At 41.7% G+C, this 18810-nt stretch overlaps 1 protein-coding gene across 1 annotated transcript in view; it reads left to right on the plus strand.

Annotated features, from left to right (window-relative positions):
• Positions 1 to 1489: 1489 nt before the first annotated feature.
• The window catches only part of DDX11 (DEAD/H-box helicase 11), a 46663-nt gene continuing 29342 nt past the window's right edge, over positions 1490 to 18810 (plus strand). The window contains exons 1-11 of the mRNA XM_070946630.1: positions 1490 to 1575; positions 3374 to 3524; positions 4158 to 4394; positions 5250 to 5336; positions 5794 to 5951; positions 8003 to 8063; positions 9688 to 9795; positions 11444 to 11531; positions 15033 to 15238; positions 16943 to 17095; positions 18341 to 18387. Coding sequence (XP_070802731.1) covers positions 3381 to 3524; positions 4158 to 4394; positions 5250 to 5336; positions 5794 to 5951; positions 8003 to 8063; positions 9688 to 9795; positions 11444 to 11531; positions 15033 to 15238; positions 16943 to 17095; positions 18341 to 18387 — 1289 coding nt within the window. The 5' untranslated portion in view covers positions 1490 to 1575; positions 3374 to 3380. The remainder of the gene's footprint in view (positions 1576 to 3373; positions 3525 to 4157; positions 4395 to 5249; positions 5337 to 5793; positions 5952 to 8002; positions 8064 to 9687; positions 9796 to 11443; positions 11532 to 15032; positions 15239 to 16942; positions 17096 to 18340; positions 18388 to 18810) is intronic.

Here is an 18810-nt window from a genome sequence, read left to right on the forward strand (position 1 = left end):
AAGAGATGGCAGTTTTCCAATGGATGCAGAGATGTCACAGGGCAGAGGGTGTGGATTTATTTTTTTGTAATGCCTGAGGGTACGACAACAACTGGTAGGTGACAAACTTACAGGGAGAAATCCAAATTTGAAATAAGAAATTTCTTGACTGGGATAACTATTCAGCTTCTTTCTTAAGAGTCACGGATGCAGCAGCAATGGAGTTTTACAAGCAATGTTTGGACACATGATCAGCAGTGTTCCAATATCTCAGGGGCTGCCACAAAGAAGAGGGAGTCAAGCTATTCTCCAAAGTACCTGAGGGCAGGACAAGAAGCAATGGGTGGAAACTAAACAAGGAGAGAAGCAATCTAGAACTAAGGAGAAATTTCCTGACAGAACAATTAATCCGTGGAACAACTTGCTTCCAGAAGTTGTGAATGCTCCAACACTGGAAGTTTTTAAGAAGATGTTGGATAACCATTTATCTGAAGTGGTGTAGGGTTTCCTGCCTAAGCAGGGAGTTGGACTAGACGACCTCCAAGGTCCCTTCTGTTATTCTATTCTACTGTTTGGGATGATATGAGAATTCTTCTACAGGGCATTGCATCAGCTAGAAGACCTCCAAAGACCTTTCCAAGCCTATACTTTTAAAAGACAGAGGGCACCAATTGGCAAGCTGGCCATAGGAGGCAGTCCAGAAAGAAAAATGGTGGAACAGCTGCTCCTTTGGCCTCCCACAGCATGTCTCTTGGCTCCAGTGGTGCCCAGGCGACCAGGGCATCAGTACCCCAAGGCTTCTCAGACTGAATTGCTCTGCCCTCCTGAATTTCTGTTCTTGTGCACCTCGACAGGTGATGCTTCTGAGGCCATCCTGGGTGAGAGGCCAGGAATAAAAGCCTCGGCAGGGAAGATGGTTAAATAAGCTGGAGCCCTCCAAGGGGAAGGAAGCAGAATATACATGATAAATATGTTTACTTCTGAACGGTGTACGAAAAAAAAATATTGTAATTATTTAACATTAAACCCATCATCAATGTGGATGTTTCAGGCTCCTAATGTGCGTACAAGGACGCTCTAGGCCAAATCTGTCTAAAAATAAGCCTTGCACGCGGCGAGGATTAACCCTCGAGTAAATTTATCTTCCGCGCAAAGCCTATTCAAAGTTAAAATGGAACTGAAATGCCGGCTGGACTCCCAATTTGGCAGGAGCCGCGATCAAACGGCCGACCCCTGTCACAACCCGCCTCATAAAGCCAACCGGAAGCGGCCGTGAGGCCCGCGCGCGCTCGCTCTGGAGAAAGCGTCCTTCTGACTGTTGTCCTCTGATTGGTTACGCGTTGAGCGGCAGCAGGTTGGCTAGCCAATAGCCTTCGGGGGCGCGTGTTTAGCGGAAAGTTCTACAAACGGGCAGGGGTTGTTATTTTGCGCAGAGGGCTCCCACCTCCTTTTTTTTTTTTTTGCCGGTCGCGAGGGGGAAACCAGTGACGTCATCTCGAGGAAAGAAAGTTTGTGTGTGTGTGTGTGTGTCGGAAAAAGCGCTTTGCGGTCAATTCGAAGTCACTTCGCTTTTTAGAGGGGCAGCAGCGACATAAGGTAGGTGTCGCTAAGTGGGGGGGCGGGTTCTTGGGAAGTGAGAGAACTTTATATGAATCAGTGGTGGTGGGCATGTTGGAAGTCAAACTCAGTTTATCCCGCAAATTTCACCCGGAAATTGCAAAAGAATTAGAAAACTTTGTTCTTTTCCCCAAGCTACAGGGAGTACCTCTCCCAAAATTCCCAGCCAATTTGAACTATCCTCGTTATCCTCAGTCATTCAGTCGGGTCTGACCCTCGGACACGACTGTAGACTCTTTTTTTAAAAAAAAAATAGTAATTTTTAAACATGACAAAACATAAAACAACCATCATCCATTACAATCACAGAAAGTGTATCGATCAGTTAAAATCCTTTTATGCTTATCCCATATCCAACATTTACAAGTTATTTAATTTCTCTTATTTAACAATTTTATATATCCCTTTATATTTATTTATTCAATTTATATTTTTATTTATTCAATTTATATGTCGCCCCTCTCCGAAGACCCAGGGCGGTTCATAATACACTCAAAAAATCACTATAAAAACACTTAAAATTATTATCATTATTCTCATTTAACAATTATTTAACCAAGACTTAACTCCCTTAAGAAATCACTTCGTATATTTTATCATCACATTAATTTCATATTTCATACTTCATTTCCATGCCTTATTATCTAGCCATTGATAAAATAGATCCCATATCAAATAATATTGTTTATCTTCCTGTTCTCGAATTTCAAATGTCAATTTACTCATTTCAGCACATTCCATAATTTTCTTAATAACTTCATCTTCAGTAGGTATTTTCTCTTTTTTCCAGTTCTTAGCAAATACAATTCTAGCTGCTGTTAAAACATTCACAATTAAATATCTCAGTTGACTGTAGACTCTTAAATGTGTTATAATCTGACATTTATTGGGAGTCAGGCAGTGTATAAATGTAATAATAGGTTAAAGTGAATTAAATTATATATATTTTTACTGCTGTAACCTAGGCTGTCAACTGGCCTAAATCATAGTTGATAATAGTTAGTTGATGAGAACATACTTGTTTAAACAATGAGACTAATATATGAAGAGCAAGAAGAATAAATAAAGTGCAAAACAATAAAAAGCTCAGGATTTAGCAGATTTATGTATAATTCCCACAAAAGGGGCCCTATAGTGGTTTGGAAGACCAAATCCTTGCAGGGATCAAAACAATCAGATTTATTGAGAATTGCAGAGAGTCAGTTTGGTTCTCCATGTGTGTTTGTTTAATGTTTTCTTTTGGAGTTAGGCTAACAGTTACTTTATTTACGGGACCGCCTACTACCACAAACAGCCTCCCACCGGCCGGTACGCTCTCATAGAGAGGGGCTCCTCCGGGTGCCGTCAGCCAAGCAGTGTCGACTGGCGGCCCCCAGGGGGAAGGTCCTTCTCTGTGGGGGCACCCACTATCTGGAACGAACTCCCCCCCCGGAGATACAGAGGATCCCGGATCTGCGCACTTTCCGCCGTGCTCTTAAGACCCTCCTATTCCAGCAAGCCGGCCTGGCCTAATTTTCTCCCCTTTCTTTTAAATTTTTAAACTGAAATTTTAATTTGTTTTAAATTATTGGGATTTTTAATTGTCTTGGGCTAAATTATTTAATTTGGCTTTAAATTGTTTCTAACTTTTGTATTTCTGTATTTTATTCTGTGCCTGTTCACCGCCCTGAGTCCTTCGGGAGTAGGGCGGTATACAAATTTAATAAAACATAAACAAACATAAACATAAAACATCTGTTTTAGGATTTTTTAAAATATGTTTCCCCTCCTTCTCAAGGCAGGAGATGACAGAAGAAACTGAAGAAAAGGCTAGAGTGAATTTTCCCTTTCCTTATATACCATATCCCATTCAAGAGCAATTTATGGCTAAACTTTATCAGGTCTTGGAGATGGGAAAGATTGGCATATTTGAGAGCCCAACTGGCACAGTAAGTCTCTTTTTTATTTTAACACCCCCCCACCTCGCCTTTCTGTTATCAAGATAGTGGTGTGACCAGGAATGTCCCTAGAGAATGTTGAAAATAGTCCATATGGCATCCATGAAAGTGTGATTGAAGCACCACCTGTTTTTCATGGGCATTGTACCCATCTTGTCTTCATTGACCATAGTCGGGGGACATACCTGAGCATAAGCATTGGGAGCAATAGGGAGCAAGCACTTTGCCAGACGAGTAAGGGAGGGATGGTAGCTACTTGCTATCTAATAGGTGGTTATTGTGACTCTTACAGCTAGCCTAGTAAATGTTTTGTCAAAAATAAACACAAATATAAATGTTAAAATCCTATAGAATTTTATTTGGAAATGTTAACATCCTGTTTATGTTATGGTATAGAATAGAATAGAATAAAATAGAATTTTTTATTGGCCAAGTGTGATTGGACACACAAGGAATTTGTCTTGGTGCATACGCTCTCAGTGTACATAAAAGAAAATATACGTTCATCAAGAATCATAAGGTACAACACTTAATGATAGTCATAGGGTACAAATAAGCTATCAGGAAACAATATTCTAAAACAATAAATATAAAGATATACCTGCACTTCCTCTTCCCTGTTAGGGTAAATCATTAAGTTTGATTTGTGGTGCTCTCTCGTGGCTTCGGGATTTTGAAGAGAAAAAGAAACTGGAGGAGACACAGCTATTAGCAACTAAAATCAATGGAAAAGATGCAGAAGATGAACTCGGGAAAAGCAAAACAAAGCCTTTAGCCAGCCAGCCAGTGACCAGTGAACCAGACTGGATAGTGCAATTTGTGCAGGAGAAAAAAGAGCAGGAAATGATACATAGACTGAAGGTAAAAATAGGTTGCTTATTGGTCCGTCTTTATTCAATCCTGATGATGTATTCACAGATATAAATAGAAAACTATGTATTATTGACACCTGCCTCATTGTAATTCATGCTCTTCTTTTAGTTGCAACCATCAAACGCCACTCTTCTACCTTTTGCATGTGCTGTATTTTTAATAAAAAGAGCAAAGGAGGAATAGATATGATACTCTAAGAAGAAAATGGCATCTAAGAAAATAGAATTGATACTTTAGAACAGGGCTCCCAAACTCGCGGCCCACAGGTGGATGTGTCACACACTGGCCACGCCCACTCCCGGTTTAGCGAAGGGGAAAAAAAGTTGCAATATGTCACATGATACTGCCGTGATGCTGCAGTTTGACAGTCCTGCTTTAGAAACTTAGAAATGAACATATTTGGTGGCACTCCAGTGTTTCATTAAAAAAACCTTTAATGTATTTCTCCCATCCTCAGCTAGATGAATACAGTACAATGGTGGTATGTGGGCCCTTAAAACCAGAAAAAGAGTTGCAGTTACAATTTAAAAACGTTTAGTAGATGATTTAATGCTTTTAAATTGGACAGAATCTGGTATTCCTTTGTTTATCTAAAGACTTGCTTACTAATAGATCTCATTTTACACTGAGAACATGTTAAAATGAGAAATGTAAGAACGTCTGCTTAAAAAACAGTTGGGGCCTTTGCTTATCAAATATTTGGCAACATATGAATTGTTCAGAACTTCTGTAAAGAATCATTAAATGTTATATGTTGTGAAGTAATTTTACAGCAATATTTTTGACAACAACTTTCAGGTTCCAGTTGGTTGAATTTTCCATGCAATTCTCTGATTTCTTTAGGAAGAGCAGATCAAGAGGAAGAAACGAGAAGCATACCTTGAGCAAATTCGACACAATGTGAAATTGAAATATGTGTCTAAAAGGAAGGTGAGCATTTCCAGTGCTGGGAATAAAAATTAAAATAATTTTCTCACAAATAACATTGGAGATTAATGGATTGTAATGAAAAAAAAAGTTGATCCAAAGTTATCTTATAGTGCCTCAAAGAAAACTACATGAACAATGTATGAGTTGAGGATAATAGATAAATGAGGAATTTATGAACTGTAAATCTATAATTAGATAAGAATTGCTCTTTTGGAACTGGCTTCTATATTGATTTTTATTTGCAGTGACTACCCAATATTGTAGGCATAGCATATTAGACAAGTATTGAAAAATAAATTATGTTTATTATCCCTCTATCTATCTAGCCATCCATTTCCCACTGGTTTCCTGCATGAGCTAATTCCTCACTGAGAAAGGGTAAGGGCTCAGAAGACTTCCTAGGTATGACAGATTACCTGGCTTGGATTGACAGATGTTTTCCTTGTGCTTATTTTAGCGGATGGAGGACAAGGAGGCAGAGCACCTGCTTCAGCTCAGCAAGGATAGCTTATCTACCCCCACTGAGCCTGGTTCTTTGGAGCTTTCAGATGCGAGTGAGGAAGATCTCATCCTTACAGAATACGAAAGTGATGAGGAGCAGAAAATAGGAAATAGGTATGAATACTGGAATGACTACAAGAGCTTGAAGCAAGGAATTAAATTCTCTAGAGAAATATGTATCTCTCTCGCAAGTTTTCTAGAAAGGTTGGGTTAGCATCCATGAAAGCCTTTGGTTTAGGTAGGAGTTGAGCTCAATTCAGACTCGGCACCAGGTATTCCGTCAATTTTCCCCCCCGAGAGATGATAGAATCTTCCTGTTATTAAATCCCAGAAACCAAAGTTTGGGTAGATGATGATCACAGTGATGGTGAACATATGACATGTATGTCAAAGGTGACATGTCATGATATTTTGGATGACACGTCAGCATTCATTAACATTTTACAACAAATCTCAAAAGTATGCCCCATTCATGTGTGATGTCTTTGGAAGTTGTGTGAGATGGCCATAGCTTCTGAAAATTGTGCAAGAATGGGACTTGCTTTCATATGATTTCTGGGGGCCGCAAAAGCTGCAGAAGAGCATTCTCTAAAGCTGGTTCAAGAACAAAGTCCAGAGCTTTTGTTCTGTCCCGGCTCCCAACACAACAAACCCTCTGGTTAAATCAATGATTCCTTTATTAGGAGCGCCAGCAGCCCCAGCAAAAAGTCTCTCTCTCTCTCATACAGCAGGCTAACAAGTCTGTCTGGCAGGGAGATGAATAGTTGTCTGCCACACCTATTCATCTCTGCCCCTGCCTTTTATCCCCAGAGCTAGGGTGGGGCTTTACTAGCAGTGGTGCCTCTTCCATCCCAAGGATCAGCCCATAGATTTCCACTGCTCTCCTCTCCTCTGCCTTCTGCTCATCTGTACATCAGGCACTGGACCCAGCTGCTCCTCCACTTCCTCATCAGCCACCTCCAGACCTTGGGGCTGTTGACTTTCCATCTGAGGGCTGACGGACGGTCCAGGCTCTGCCTCTGTCTCTGACAGCTCCATTCCCTCTTCCCCTTCAGTGCTCTCAGGTTGCCTTAATGCTGGCCCTGACTCCCACTCCACCTCCTCATCTGATTCAGCTATTGGAGGGGCCGGTGGCCGACAGGCCACAACAGCTTCCATGGGTAGGCCATAGGGGCCTGTCCATAGAAAGTGAGCACTGCTTGAAGGTAAGCAGCACATAGCAGATCCTGGGGAATCACACACATGATTGTACTGCATTTTTTTTTTAGATAAAGAAATGTATAATTAGTTCTCTTTTATTCAGGTGTTGTGTGTGTGTGTGTGTGTGTGTGTGTGTGTGTGTGTGTGACACAGCAGCAGAGTCAGGTTAGGCATTTTCTAAATTTTTGATACACTGAGCCCAAAAGGTTCGCCAACACTGTACTAGTAGAAACTGCTGGGGCCATTCTGAAATGTGTTGTTTAGAAGATAATCTGATTGGGCCAGGCCAGGGGTGAAATGTAAAATTTGTTACTACTGGTTCTGTGGGTGTGGCTTGGTGGTGGTGGGTAATGTGACGGTGGGCGTGGCCAACTTTTTTTTTTTTTAACTTTTCAAAGCATTTTTTCTAATGCTTTGAAAAGCCTCTGCCGATCAGGCAACTCAGCTGGGATCGTCAGAGAGGCTTTTTAAAAAATACCTCTCTGATGATCCCAGCTGAGTTGCCTGATCGGCAGAGAAGTATTTTTTAAAAAGCCTCTCTGACGATCCCAGCTGAGTTGCCTGATCAGGCAACTCAGCTGGGATCGTCAGAGACTTTTCAAAGCATTTTTTTTACCACCTCTTTGGCCAAGAGGTTGCAGAAAAAAATGCTTTGAAAAGCCTCTGATGATCCCAGCTGAGCCGCGCGATCATCAGGCTTTTTTTAATTTTTAGAAGCATTTTTTTCGTTTGAAGAGGTTGTAGAAAAAATGCTTTTAAAAGTAAACAAAAAAAAAAGCCTCTGATGATCGTGTGACTCAGCTGAGCATGGTGGGGGGGGGGGGCGCAGGGATTTTTGCTACCGGTTCTCCGAACCACCCGCCGCCATCGCTACCGGATCGGGCGATCCGGTCCATTTCACTCCTGGGCCAGGCTAGTGTATGGCAAAAATATTTCTGAACCTAACTTCTCTTTTCACGCTTTAGGTTAACTGGAGTGGATAGTGATGATGACAATGATGACCTACAGGAAGAGCATGTTGCAAAGGCAAGTTGCAAGGGGTACATGTTTCTTTCTGCAACTGCTTTGCAGAGCCATCCATGGGAATTAATAGTAAATTGTTTGGACAGCTCTTTGCATAGCCTGCCAATTTTCCTTTATCTGTTTTAATCCTTTCCTGCTTCTTTCTGTTAAAATTTAACACTTTGTTTCATTTTTTAACATATAGTTAAATCAGGGATAGCCAATCTTTTTGAAAAGAAACCCCGAAGCAGCCTAATATCATGCTGCCAATATTTGCTGGCAAAATATGGAATTAAGTGATTCAATGTTTGTAATTGTCTTTTCCCACTATTTAAATGGTATATCAGTTGTCAAAACAGGTATTGTCTGAAACAAAAACATCATTCCAGGCAAGAGATTCATTTTTATCACAAAAATACTCCTAGCAATGACAATTTAGTTTTTCCCATCCAAACATGTCTTTTAAACCTCATTCCATGTCTTATCTTAATTATTTTGAAATAACATACAGTTCATATTTGTCATAATGATATCCAGATAATAATTTACTACTCAAAAACCATTTTATTCATTAATTCTCTTTGATTTCTTAATAGAGATCTCTTTGATCTCTTTGTTAACATCTTCATCTTTTGTTTGTTGATCTTAAAATCTGCTACCAAATTCTTTTAGTTTCCCCATTAATGTTTCAAATCAGGGGTGAAATCTACTTACCTTCCCAACCGGTTCAGAAGTGTACACGCCACGTGCGCGCTTGGACCCTCTGTGCATGCGCAAACCCTTTTGCACATGCGCAGAGGATAAAAAACAGGTTACTTCCTGGTTAAAACCAGGAAGTAACGACCGGGCGGGTGGGCGGAGCCTCGCGCTGCCATTGCTATCGGTTCTCTGAACCACTGATTGCTACCAGTTCGGTCGAACCGGGCCGAACCGGGAGCATTTCACCCATTTCAAATCCCTTTAAAGGATCTTCCAAAAGCAAACACCAAGTTATTTGCAAGAGCCTTTAAGTTTATTTTAAAATCTTTACTCCAACAATCCTCTTGTCTTGTAATCTCTATTCAGTATTTCAAGGATCAAAATAAGAGAGTAGACAGTGGACAAGAAACACTGTACTCTGTGTCATATAGGAATAGCACTTAGACTTATATACCGCTTCATAGTGCTTTTACAGCATTCTATAAGTGATTTACAGAGTCAGCATATTGCCCCCAACAATCTGGGTCCTCATTTTACACACCTTGGAAGGACGGAAGGCTGAGTCAACCTTGAGCCGGTGAGATTCGATCTGCTGAACTGCAGCTAGCAGTCAGCTGAAGTAGCCTGCAGTACTGCATTCTAACCACTATGCCACCTCGACTCTTGATCCCCTTTTGTGACCTCACAATGAAGTCAATGGGAAAACCAGATTCACTTTACACCCGTGTTACTAACTTAACAACTGAAGTGATTCACTTAACAACTGTGGCAAGAAAGGTTGCAAGATTCTGTACTCCTGTAACAACCAAGCTCCCTCAATATCCATCCAGCCAACCAGCATTCTGACCGGGGAATTCTGGGAGTTGAAGTCCACACATGTTAATGTCAAGGTTGAGAAACACTGCTCTTCATGAATAGGATTCTGATACCTTCTCAGTCTCTTTTGCAGATTTATTACTGCAGCCGGACACATTCCCAGCTGGCTCAATTTATCCATGAAGTTCAGAAGAGCCCTTTTAGTAAGGAGACTCGTCTGGTGTCTTTGGGCTCTAGGCAGGTAGGTATCTTTCTCAAAGCAATAGAATGGAATGGAATTGAATACTTTATTTGGCCAAGAGTGATTAGACGCACAAATAATTTGTCTCCAGAAGCTACAGAAGCTGTTGGTGTACATGCAAAGCACCAGAATAATAACTATAATAACAACAACACTAATAATAAAAGGGGGAGTAAAGGATTCGAATATTCCTTCAAGGAGCCATAACCTAGGAACTGCCACCAAAATTAGCAAGCTTGTGTTTGGTTTCCCTGTGTCGCCTCATATCTGTCAGGGTTCTGACGGATGCCCTAATTAAATCATGAGCCTTGAGCCAAGCTTCAAAAGAAATCCAGTTATTTATTAGGAGCTTCATGGTGGCACATTCCCAAGTAAAGCCAGCTCTGACCCTACGTTATCTACGCCGCAGTCTTTACCCAGTTTCCCTCCTCCCCTCAGGGTGTGTCATCAGTCACATTTGCCAATGGAGCAATTTCGCGGGTTGTAGAGACCACTCCCCTCTGGCCCCTGTAGATAACCCTGAGATACAGCCTTGAGAACGATAAGTCTGGAATGTACATCTGTCTTTGGCTGCTGTGCCATTTTGTCGGTTTCCCATCCCCCCTTGCTTATGGCAACTCGAGAGCAGGCCAGGGATGCTTTGCGAGTTGACAATATCATTTTTATTCCCACACAGTACACTTTCCCTCTGTTATCAGTCTGTATTATGAGGTGGGAATTCATACAAGGCAGAAGACTAATAATGCTTGACTAAGTGATGAAAGGGGAGATAAAAAGAACTCAATGTGGCTTTCCTTTGATAGTCCTCTGACTCAGGAGTTCTAAAATGCCAACCAAAAGAATAATTTTAAAAGTAATTTCAGGAACCTGAATTCAATGTAAGTATTCCGTGGCCAAACAATGCATCTTATTAGCAGCCTTGGAGACAATGCATTGTTTTCATGGTGAATTCTTATATTTCTGAATCTTTATAGCTTTTTTGGTTGTTGAAAGAAATTTGCATTGTTTTCTCCTTGCCCAACTGTGATACTGAAGGGAACACAGTGAAATTTCTTTTCTATCACCTTTCTCTCTCTCTTCCCCCACCTCTCTCTTTCTCTCTCCTACCTTTATTATTTTTACAATAACCCAAGGGGGCAAACATATGCACCACACTTTACTACAATTTTTCCCACAACAACTTTGTAAATGGTGTTGTGTTGTGATAGATTGATTGGCCCACGGTCATCTTGGATGATTTTCCTGCCTATGGCGGGACTTGAACTCATGGTTTCCCAGTTTCTTTAAGCCTAGTGCCTTAAACCAGGAGTCCCCAACCCCCGAGCCGCGGCGTACTACTGGGCCATGAGCCGTTTGGAACCGGGGTTCAGAAGTGACGGGCAAACGTGCATGAATGTGTATCCCCACTTGTGCAAGCGGGCAAGCACATGCACTCCATTTGCATGAGTGGTGGGTGCACATGCAGGCCGCTTGTGCAAATGGAGCCGCACATGCACTTGCTGGCCACTCCTTCGGAACCATTCCCTCTTGCCTCCTCCATCCCCAGCCCTCAAAGCCGGAAAGGTTGGGGAACTCTGTCTTAACCCTTAGACCAAACTTTAATTGATTTAATAACTGATCTCTCTTTGCACCTGTCAATTTCTTTTAGAACTTATGTGTGAACGAGGAAGTGCGAGGCCTGGGACCTGTCCAGCTCATCAATGATCGTTGTATGGAGATGCAGAAGAATAAACGTGGTACGTCAAGGAGTCCTGATGGATCCATGTAATTACTTGGCTGAAGCCAAATAAATGGAGGCTGTGTGTGTTAAAGTGATGGGGGTGACAATCTTCAACAAGAGGGAACTGCAAAATACTTTATAGAGGCACTCCTTGACTTATGACTGTAATGGAGCCTGCCAACTACAGTCATAAGTTGTGATGGTCATAAAATGGGTCATCATATGACTGACCAATTTTACAATCTTTTTTTTTTTTGCAGCAGTTGTTAAGCAAACAGTCAAAACTTTGAAACCAGGTCATAAGTATCTTGGGTGAGGTCCGTTGAAACTTTGTTGACTACCTGTACAGGAAGTCCTCGACTTACAACAGTTCATTTAGTGACCATTCGACCATTCAACGGCACTGGAAAAAGTGACTTACGACCGTTTTTCACACTTACGTCCTTTGTAGCATCCCCATGATCATGTAATCAAAATTCAGATGCTTGGCAACGGATTCATATTTATGACCGTTGCTGTGTCTCAAGGTCACGTGATCCTTTTTTTCAGCCTTCTGAAAGCAAAGTCAATGGAAAAGCCAGATTCACTTAACAACCGGATTACTAATTTACCAACTGCAGTGGTTCACTTAACGACTGTGGCAAGAAAGGTTGTAAAATGGGGCAAAATTCACCTAACAGATGTCTCACTTAACAACAGAAATTTTGCGCTTAATTGTCATAAATCGAGGACTACCTGTAGTCTGGATTGCTCCTATTCAGCATTCCAACCAGCTAAGAACCTCGGTTGCACGGTGGTTAGAGTGCAGTATTACAGGCTACTTCTGCTGCCTGCCGGCTGCCTGCAATTTGACAGTTCAAATCTCACCAGGCTCAAGGTGGACTCGGCCTTCCATCCTTCTGAGATGGGTAAAATGAGGATCCGGATTGTTGGGGATATTATGCCGACTCTAAAACCACTTAGAGAGGGCTGTAAAGCACTGTGAAGTGGTATATAAGTCTAAGTGCTATTACTAATTTCCTATTTTAGGGTATTTCACTTAGTTCTTTTCTTGGTTTTCGGTTTTTGTTTTCTTCAGCCCAACAGTAAATATTCCATGCCATCCATGCAGATGGTAGGACAGATATGGGGTTTATCCCGGTGGTGAAATCTAAAATTTGTTACTACCGGTTCTTTGGACGTGGCTTGGTGGGAGGGTGTAATGTGACTGGTGGGCGTGGCCATTTTTTTAAAACTTAAAACCATTTTTTCTACAACCTCTTTGGCAAAGAGGTTGTAAAAAAATGCTTTCAAAAGGCTCTGACGATCCCAGCTGAGTTACCTGATCGGCAGAGGCTTTTTTAAAAAAGGGTTTTTTTTTCTTTTAAATGCCTCTGACGATCCAAGCTGAGTTTTTTAAAAAGCCTCTGCCCATCAGGCAACTCAGCTTGGATCGTCAGAGGCATTTAAAAGAAAAAACCCCCCTTTTTTTTCTTTTAAAAGCCTTTGACGATCCCAGCTGAGCCGCGCGATCATCAGAGGCTTTTTTTTTTTTAACTTTTAAAAGCATTTTTTCGGCCGAAGAGGTTGTAGAAAAAAATGCTTTTAAAAGTAAAAAAAAGGCCTCTGATGATTGTGTGGCTCAGCTGGGCATGGGGGGCGGGGCAGGGATTTTTGCTACTGGTTCTCCGAACCACCTGCCTCCATCGCTACCGGATTGGGAGATCCGATCCGAACTGGGAGCATTTCACCCCTGGTTTATCCCAAGCTTTTTTCTTAGTAGTTCGCTAATGTTGGAATTCTTCTATACCTGTGGTATAGAGATGTGCAGACTATTTGGTGCTTGAAATATTATGGGTGAGCTGCTCTCTTTTGCTTACATTAGAGTCCAATTGTGAAATCACTATAAGTAGCAGGAACCAGTAAGCAGTTGGTGGATGCTTGGATCCAAAAGGTGTAAAAGTTTCTCCAAAGTTCCTGTTTGGGGTTATGAAAGTGGCTTTTTTCAACGTATTTAAAAATGCTCCTGAGTGTAAAACAGGCTGTTGCATTGAAAGAGATCTGTTTGGATGCAAAAACCTTTCCGAAATTCTTGGAACAGTCAATTTTTTTGTACTCAATACAGTAATTTCATGCTTGAAATGGAACGTTTTGTGCATGAACCAATTTGAATGGAAGCTTTTGTCCGCCCTGAGGCACTGGTATTTGATCTCATGCAATGTTAGGAGCACAGGAAAATATTTCTTTAAATTAGTTTTTTTAATTAGAAACCTGAAATCTCATGAGACCTTATGCAAGAACACCGTCCTTACGAGTCTTGTCTCACAATTCTAGCTTTCTTTTAGAGGTGGGGTGCCCTGACACCCTTCATGTAGAGCAGTGTTTCTCAACCTTGGAAGCTTGAAGATGGGTGGACTTCAACTCCCAGAATCCCCCAGCCAGCAGCGCTGGCTGGGGGCTTCTGGGAGTTGAAGTCCACCCATCTTCAAGCTACCAAGGTTGAGAAACACTGATGTAGAGAGTAATAATGATTGCATTATATTTAGCACTTCTTCAAAGGCGATCACAGTGACATGTATTGACTTTGGTTTCGATCAATCACCTCATATTTATGACAGTTGCAGTATCCTGGGATCACCTGACAAACAAAACGGGAAGCCAGGTTCACTTAACAACGGTGTTACTAGGAGCCGTGGTGGTGCAATGGTTAAAATGCAGTATGGCAGGCTAATTCCGCTCACTGGCAGCGGTTCGATTCTCATCGGCTCAAGGTTGACTCAGCCTTCCATTCTCCGTGGTCGGTAAATGGAGGAGCCAGATTGTTGGGGGAAATAGGTTGACTGTGTAAACCGCTTAGAGAGGGCTTGTAAAGTACCGTGAAGCGGTATATAAGTCTAAGTGCTATTGCCAACAATTGCACTGATTCATTTAACAACTGTGGCAAGAAAGGCCATAAAACTCACTTAACATCTGTCTCAGCAACAGAAAATTTGGGCTCAATTGTGGTCGCAAGTTGAAGAATTACCGGTACTGGAAAAAAGGACAAACAAACAGAAAAAGTGTGCATGATATCACAGAAACAGTGAGGCTGGTGGGATTTGTGGTGTAAAGAGTCAAACTCAAAGCCTGGGGGCCAGATTTGGCCCGTGTGGTCGCCCTGGAAACAGCGAAGGACTGGCCTGCGGTGCCTCTGCCAATGAAAATGGAGCTCAGGAGGGTTGCAGGAGGCCATCGCAGTCAGAAACGGAGCTCAGGGGCCCGTTTTCGGTGGCAGAGAGTTTGGGCCACCACAGGCGCTCCCGACACGAGTGATGTCGAGCTGGCCACGCCCACACTGGCCATGCCCCCCCCCCGCCCCTCCAAGGTCAAACACAACCTTGACATGGCCCTCAATGAAATTGAGTTTGACACCCCTGGTATAAAGCATACAATATCTCATTTGGGAATAAAGGATGGTCCTTGTACACCAATCAAAATGCTGTCGTAACAATGCGCCGTATGGCTCTGAAAATTTTCCCCTCTGATGATTTGCCTTCAGAAAAGAATACAGGCGCAGAGACAACCGAGGGCAAGAAGAGACGTGTGAGCCGAACGGTGTGTCCATTTAACTCCTATGAGCCTCTGCAGCTGCTTCGGGATGAGGTGCTGGTAGAAGTGAAAGATATAGAGCAGCTGGTTTCTCTGGGAAAAGAAATGAAGGCCTGCCCTTATTATGGAAGCCGATACGCCATCCCAGCTGCTCAGGTAGATATTTGTGGATCTCCTCTTGAAGCTTTGCTGACGTGTGGAAACAGATGGCTTCGTTTCTTTGTGTGTAGCCTTGTACCCTTTCGCTAAATCACTGCGGGATGATTAGGCTGGTGCTTTTTCATGCCTCAAAAGGTTGATCAATTTTTTTTGGTGTGTTTTTTTTTCAGTTTTCCTAGTTTTCCTCTTCTTTTGTAAATATTCTGTCCTTGGGACCTTTTACGTATTCTTTGGGATCACCTGGGTTTGCTTTGAAGTCATACACAATAGGAATTTAAATGGATTCTCAATTTTTAAGGAGCAAACTTCATATTTGCAAGCATGGCATGGTGTAGTGGTGAAAAGGGTGGATTATAGAGCTGCTCCATGATAGAGATGGGTGGTCTATAAATATGATATGATATAAATATGAATATCACCTCAGGTTTTAATTTCATAATATTGTACTTTCATGGTTTATTTTTTATTCTGTTATTCCTTTACTAATTTTTTAAAATTATTTTCCCCATTTTATTGTTAGAAGCTGCCCAGAGTAGTCCCTGCAAAAAATTTAATAGATGATAGATAGATGGATGGATGGATGGATGGATGGATGGATGGATGGATGGATGGATAGATACCATATTTTTCGGAGTATAAGACGCACCGGAATATAAGACGCACCTTAGTTTTTTGGGAGGAAGATAGAGGATAGATAGATATATAGATTCAAAATGATTGTTAGCTAAGAAATAGGGTGATTTTGAACCCGTGATTATTTTCCAGGTTAGCCTACTTTATAGACATAGAACAACATATGCCTTTTTGAACTCCTAGAAAAATTGTGAAATATAAAATCTAACAAATAAGATTGAATAAATAAGACCCAACTCACTCCTAGTCTACATGTGAATATATATATATATATATATATATATATATCTGCATATATATATATATATATATATATCTGCATATATATATATATATATATATATATATATATATATATATATATATATGTCTTTTTCTTTTTCGTAGGCTTTTATGTGCATATTCTTTCTAGCCAGGTTTTACCTACTTAGTTAACGTAGGTAAAACCTGGCTAGAAAGAATATGCATATATATATATATATATATATATATATATATATATATATATATATATATATATATAAATTTTCTTACTTCTTCGTAGGGTCTATGTGTGTTTTTCTTCTAGCCAGGTTTTCCCTACGTAGCCAAGGTTTTTTTTGTAGCTCCAGCTCAGTAGAATCTCATCTACTCGGTTCTGGGCTTTTTTCTTTTCTAACACGAGAGCTTGCTAGGTGTTAGAAAAGAAAAAAGCCCAGAACCGAGTAGATGAGATTCTACTGAGCTGGAGCTACAAAAAAACCTTGGCTACGTAGGGAAAACCTGGCTAGAAGAAAAACATATATATATATATATATATATATATATATATATATATATATATATATATATATATATATATATATATATGTTTTTCTTTCTTTTTCGTAGGTTTTATGTGTATGTCTCTTTAGCCAGGTTCTACCTACGTAAACCAAGATATTATGCAGCCCTAGTTCAGTGAAATCACAATTCACTATATATAGTTTATATATATATATATAAACAGATTTTCCAAAAATCTGTTCTGCAGATAAAGGTCAGAGTGGTGGACTTCCCATTGAATGAATGCCTCTGTCTGTCCCACAGTTGGTGGTGCTGCCATACCAAATGCTTCTGCATGAAGCTACCCGAAGGGCATCTGGGATCCAGCTGAAGGATCAGGTAGTGATAATTGATGAAGCTCACAATCTGATCGATACCATTGCTTCCATCCACAGCACTCAGGTGACCGGTTCGCAGGTGAGTCAGGCCTGAAGGCCTCTCTGCTACTACCTGCAGCTTTCTTGTTGTGGTCTCTGCCCACTGCCATCCGTGCCAGGCTTTTGTTAGAGACTGTAAATTACTCCCAGTCTCTGAGATAATAATAACTTTATTGTCATTGTACGTGTATACACAGTATACCCATACAACGAAATTCACTTAACACCCAAAGACCAGGTCCAATACATATAACCGTGATGGCGAACCTATGGCACGCATGCCACAGGTGGCACGCAGAGCCATATCTGTGGGCACGCGAGCGTTGCCCTACCTCAGCTCCAGGGTGCCTGCGTGCACTGGCCAGCTGATTTTCGGGGCTTCTGGCCCCAGCAGAAGTTGGGAAACAGGCTGTTTCCGGCGTCCGGAGAGCCTCTAGGGGGGTGAGGAAAGCCATTTTTGCCCTCCCAATGCTCCAAGAAAGCCTCTGGAGCCTGGGGAGGGCAAAAAATGCCGACTGGGCCCACCATGCCATGGCACGCGACGGCAAAAAGGTTAGCCATCACTGACATATAGCAATCCCCAAACACACTCCCACCCACCACAAATTCCCCACCCCTAAACCACCCAAACATCCACACAACAGACCAAGTGGATGTCCCTGTATACTGGTTAACATAAGCTTGGCATTCCACAAGGAATTCCATCAAAAGAAACATTGACCTACAACCAGCCTATGAACCCCTCAGAATTAAAATCAACCGCACAGCCAACCAACTCACACAACCCCCTCCCCCAACCAGCACTTCACCTCCCAATGACCCTCACTCGGTGTGACCTCCTCATCGCAAGACCTATCACAAGAACCTCACTTGATGCAACCCACACCTGACCCATCATCACAAGACCCTCACCTGATGTGACCTCCCCATCACAAGACCTTTCAAAGGACCCTCACTTGGTGCAACCTATACCTGACCCATCACAAGACCCTCATCTGACGTGACTTCCCCATCACAAGACCTACTGACCACACCAAGCCCCAGAAGAACACTGACACTGATATCCCCTATAAACTCCACTGAAGATGTTATCTAGCCTGGTAATGAAACGTTTGGAAACCAACCCACAAGCTAGAAGAAGGAATCTCCATCCTTACTGGTTAACATAACACACGGAATTATGTCACTACATGTCTTGTTTGTGGGCTTCTCAGAAGCCTTTTGGGCAAAATGATGCTGGTTAGGATAGGCTTCAATATTGTCTTATGTTTTACATCCGTTTTAGCTGTGCCGCGCCCACTCCCAGCTACTTCAGTACATGGAACGATACAGGTGAGTGTTTGCGACTCGAGGTTCCGGTTTATGGAAATGTGAGTTGGCCACGTTTGCATACAACAGCAAATTGAGGTTTGCTACAAACTACCTGGCAATTTCTAACTTTCCACTCTTAGATGGACAGGAGGAAAAACACCCATAGCAAGTAGTTTTATGGTCTAGATTGGACCTGCACAACATATAGGTACTCCTTGACGTATGACCGCAATGGAGCCTGCCCATCGTGGTGGTGAGTCAAGATAGTCATAAAATGGGTCAACCACACGGCTGACCCAATTTTATGACCTTTTTTGTGGCAGTTATAAAGTGACTGTGACAGTCATTAAACTAATCAATAGTTGGCTATGGACCAGTTTTGCGAAAACTGTAAGTAAATGCTGATTTTCGCCAAAACCGTAATAAAACATAGTCATGTGACTG

The sequence above is a fragment of the Pituophis catenifer genome, unplaced genomic scaffold (genome assembly GCF_029215685.1).
Source record: "Pituophis catenifer annectens isolate HBS135680 unplaced genomic scaffold, rPitCat1.0.hap2 SCAF_7, whole genome shotgun sequence".
Lineage (NCBI taxonomy): Eukaryota > Metazoa > Chordata > Lepidosauria > Squamata > Colubridae > Pituophis > Pituophis catenifer.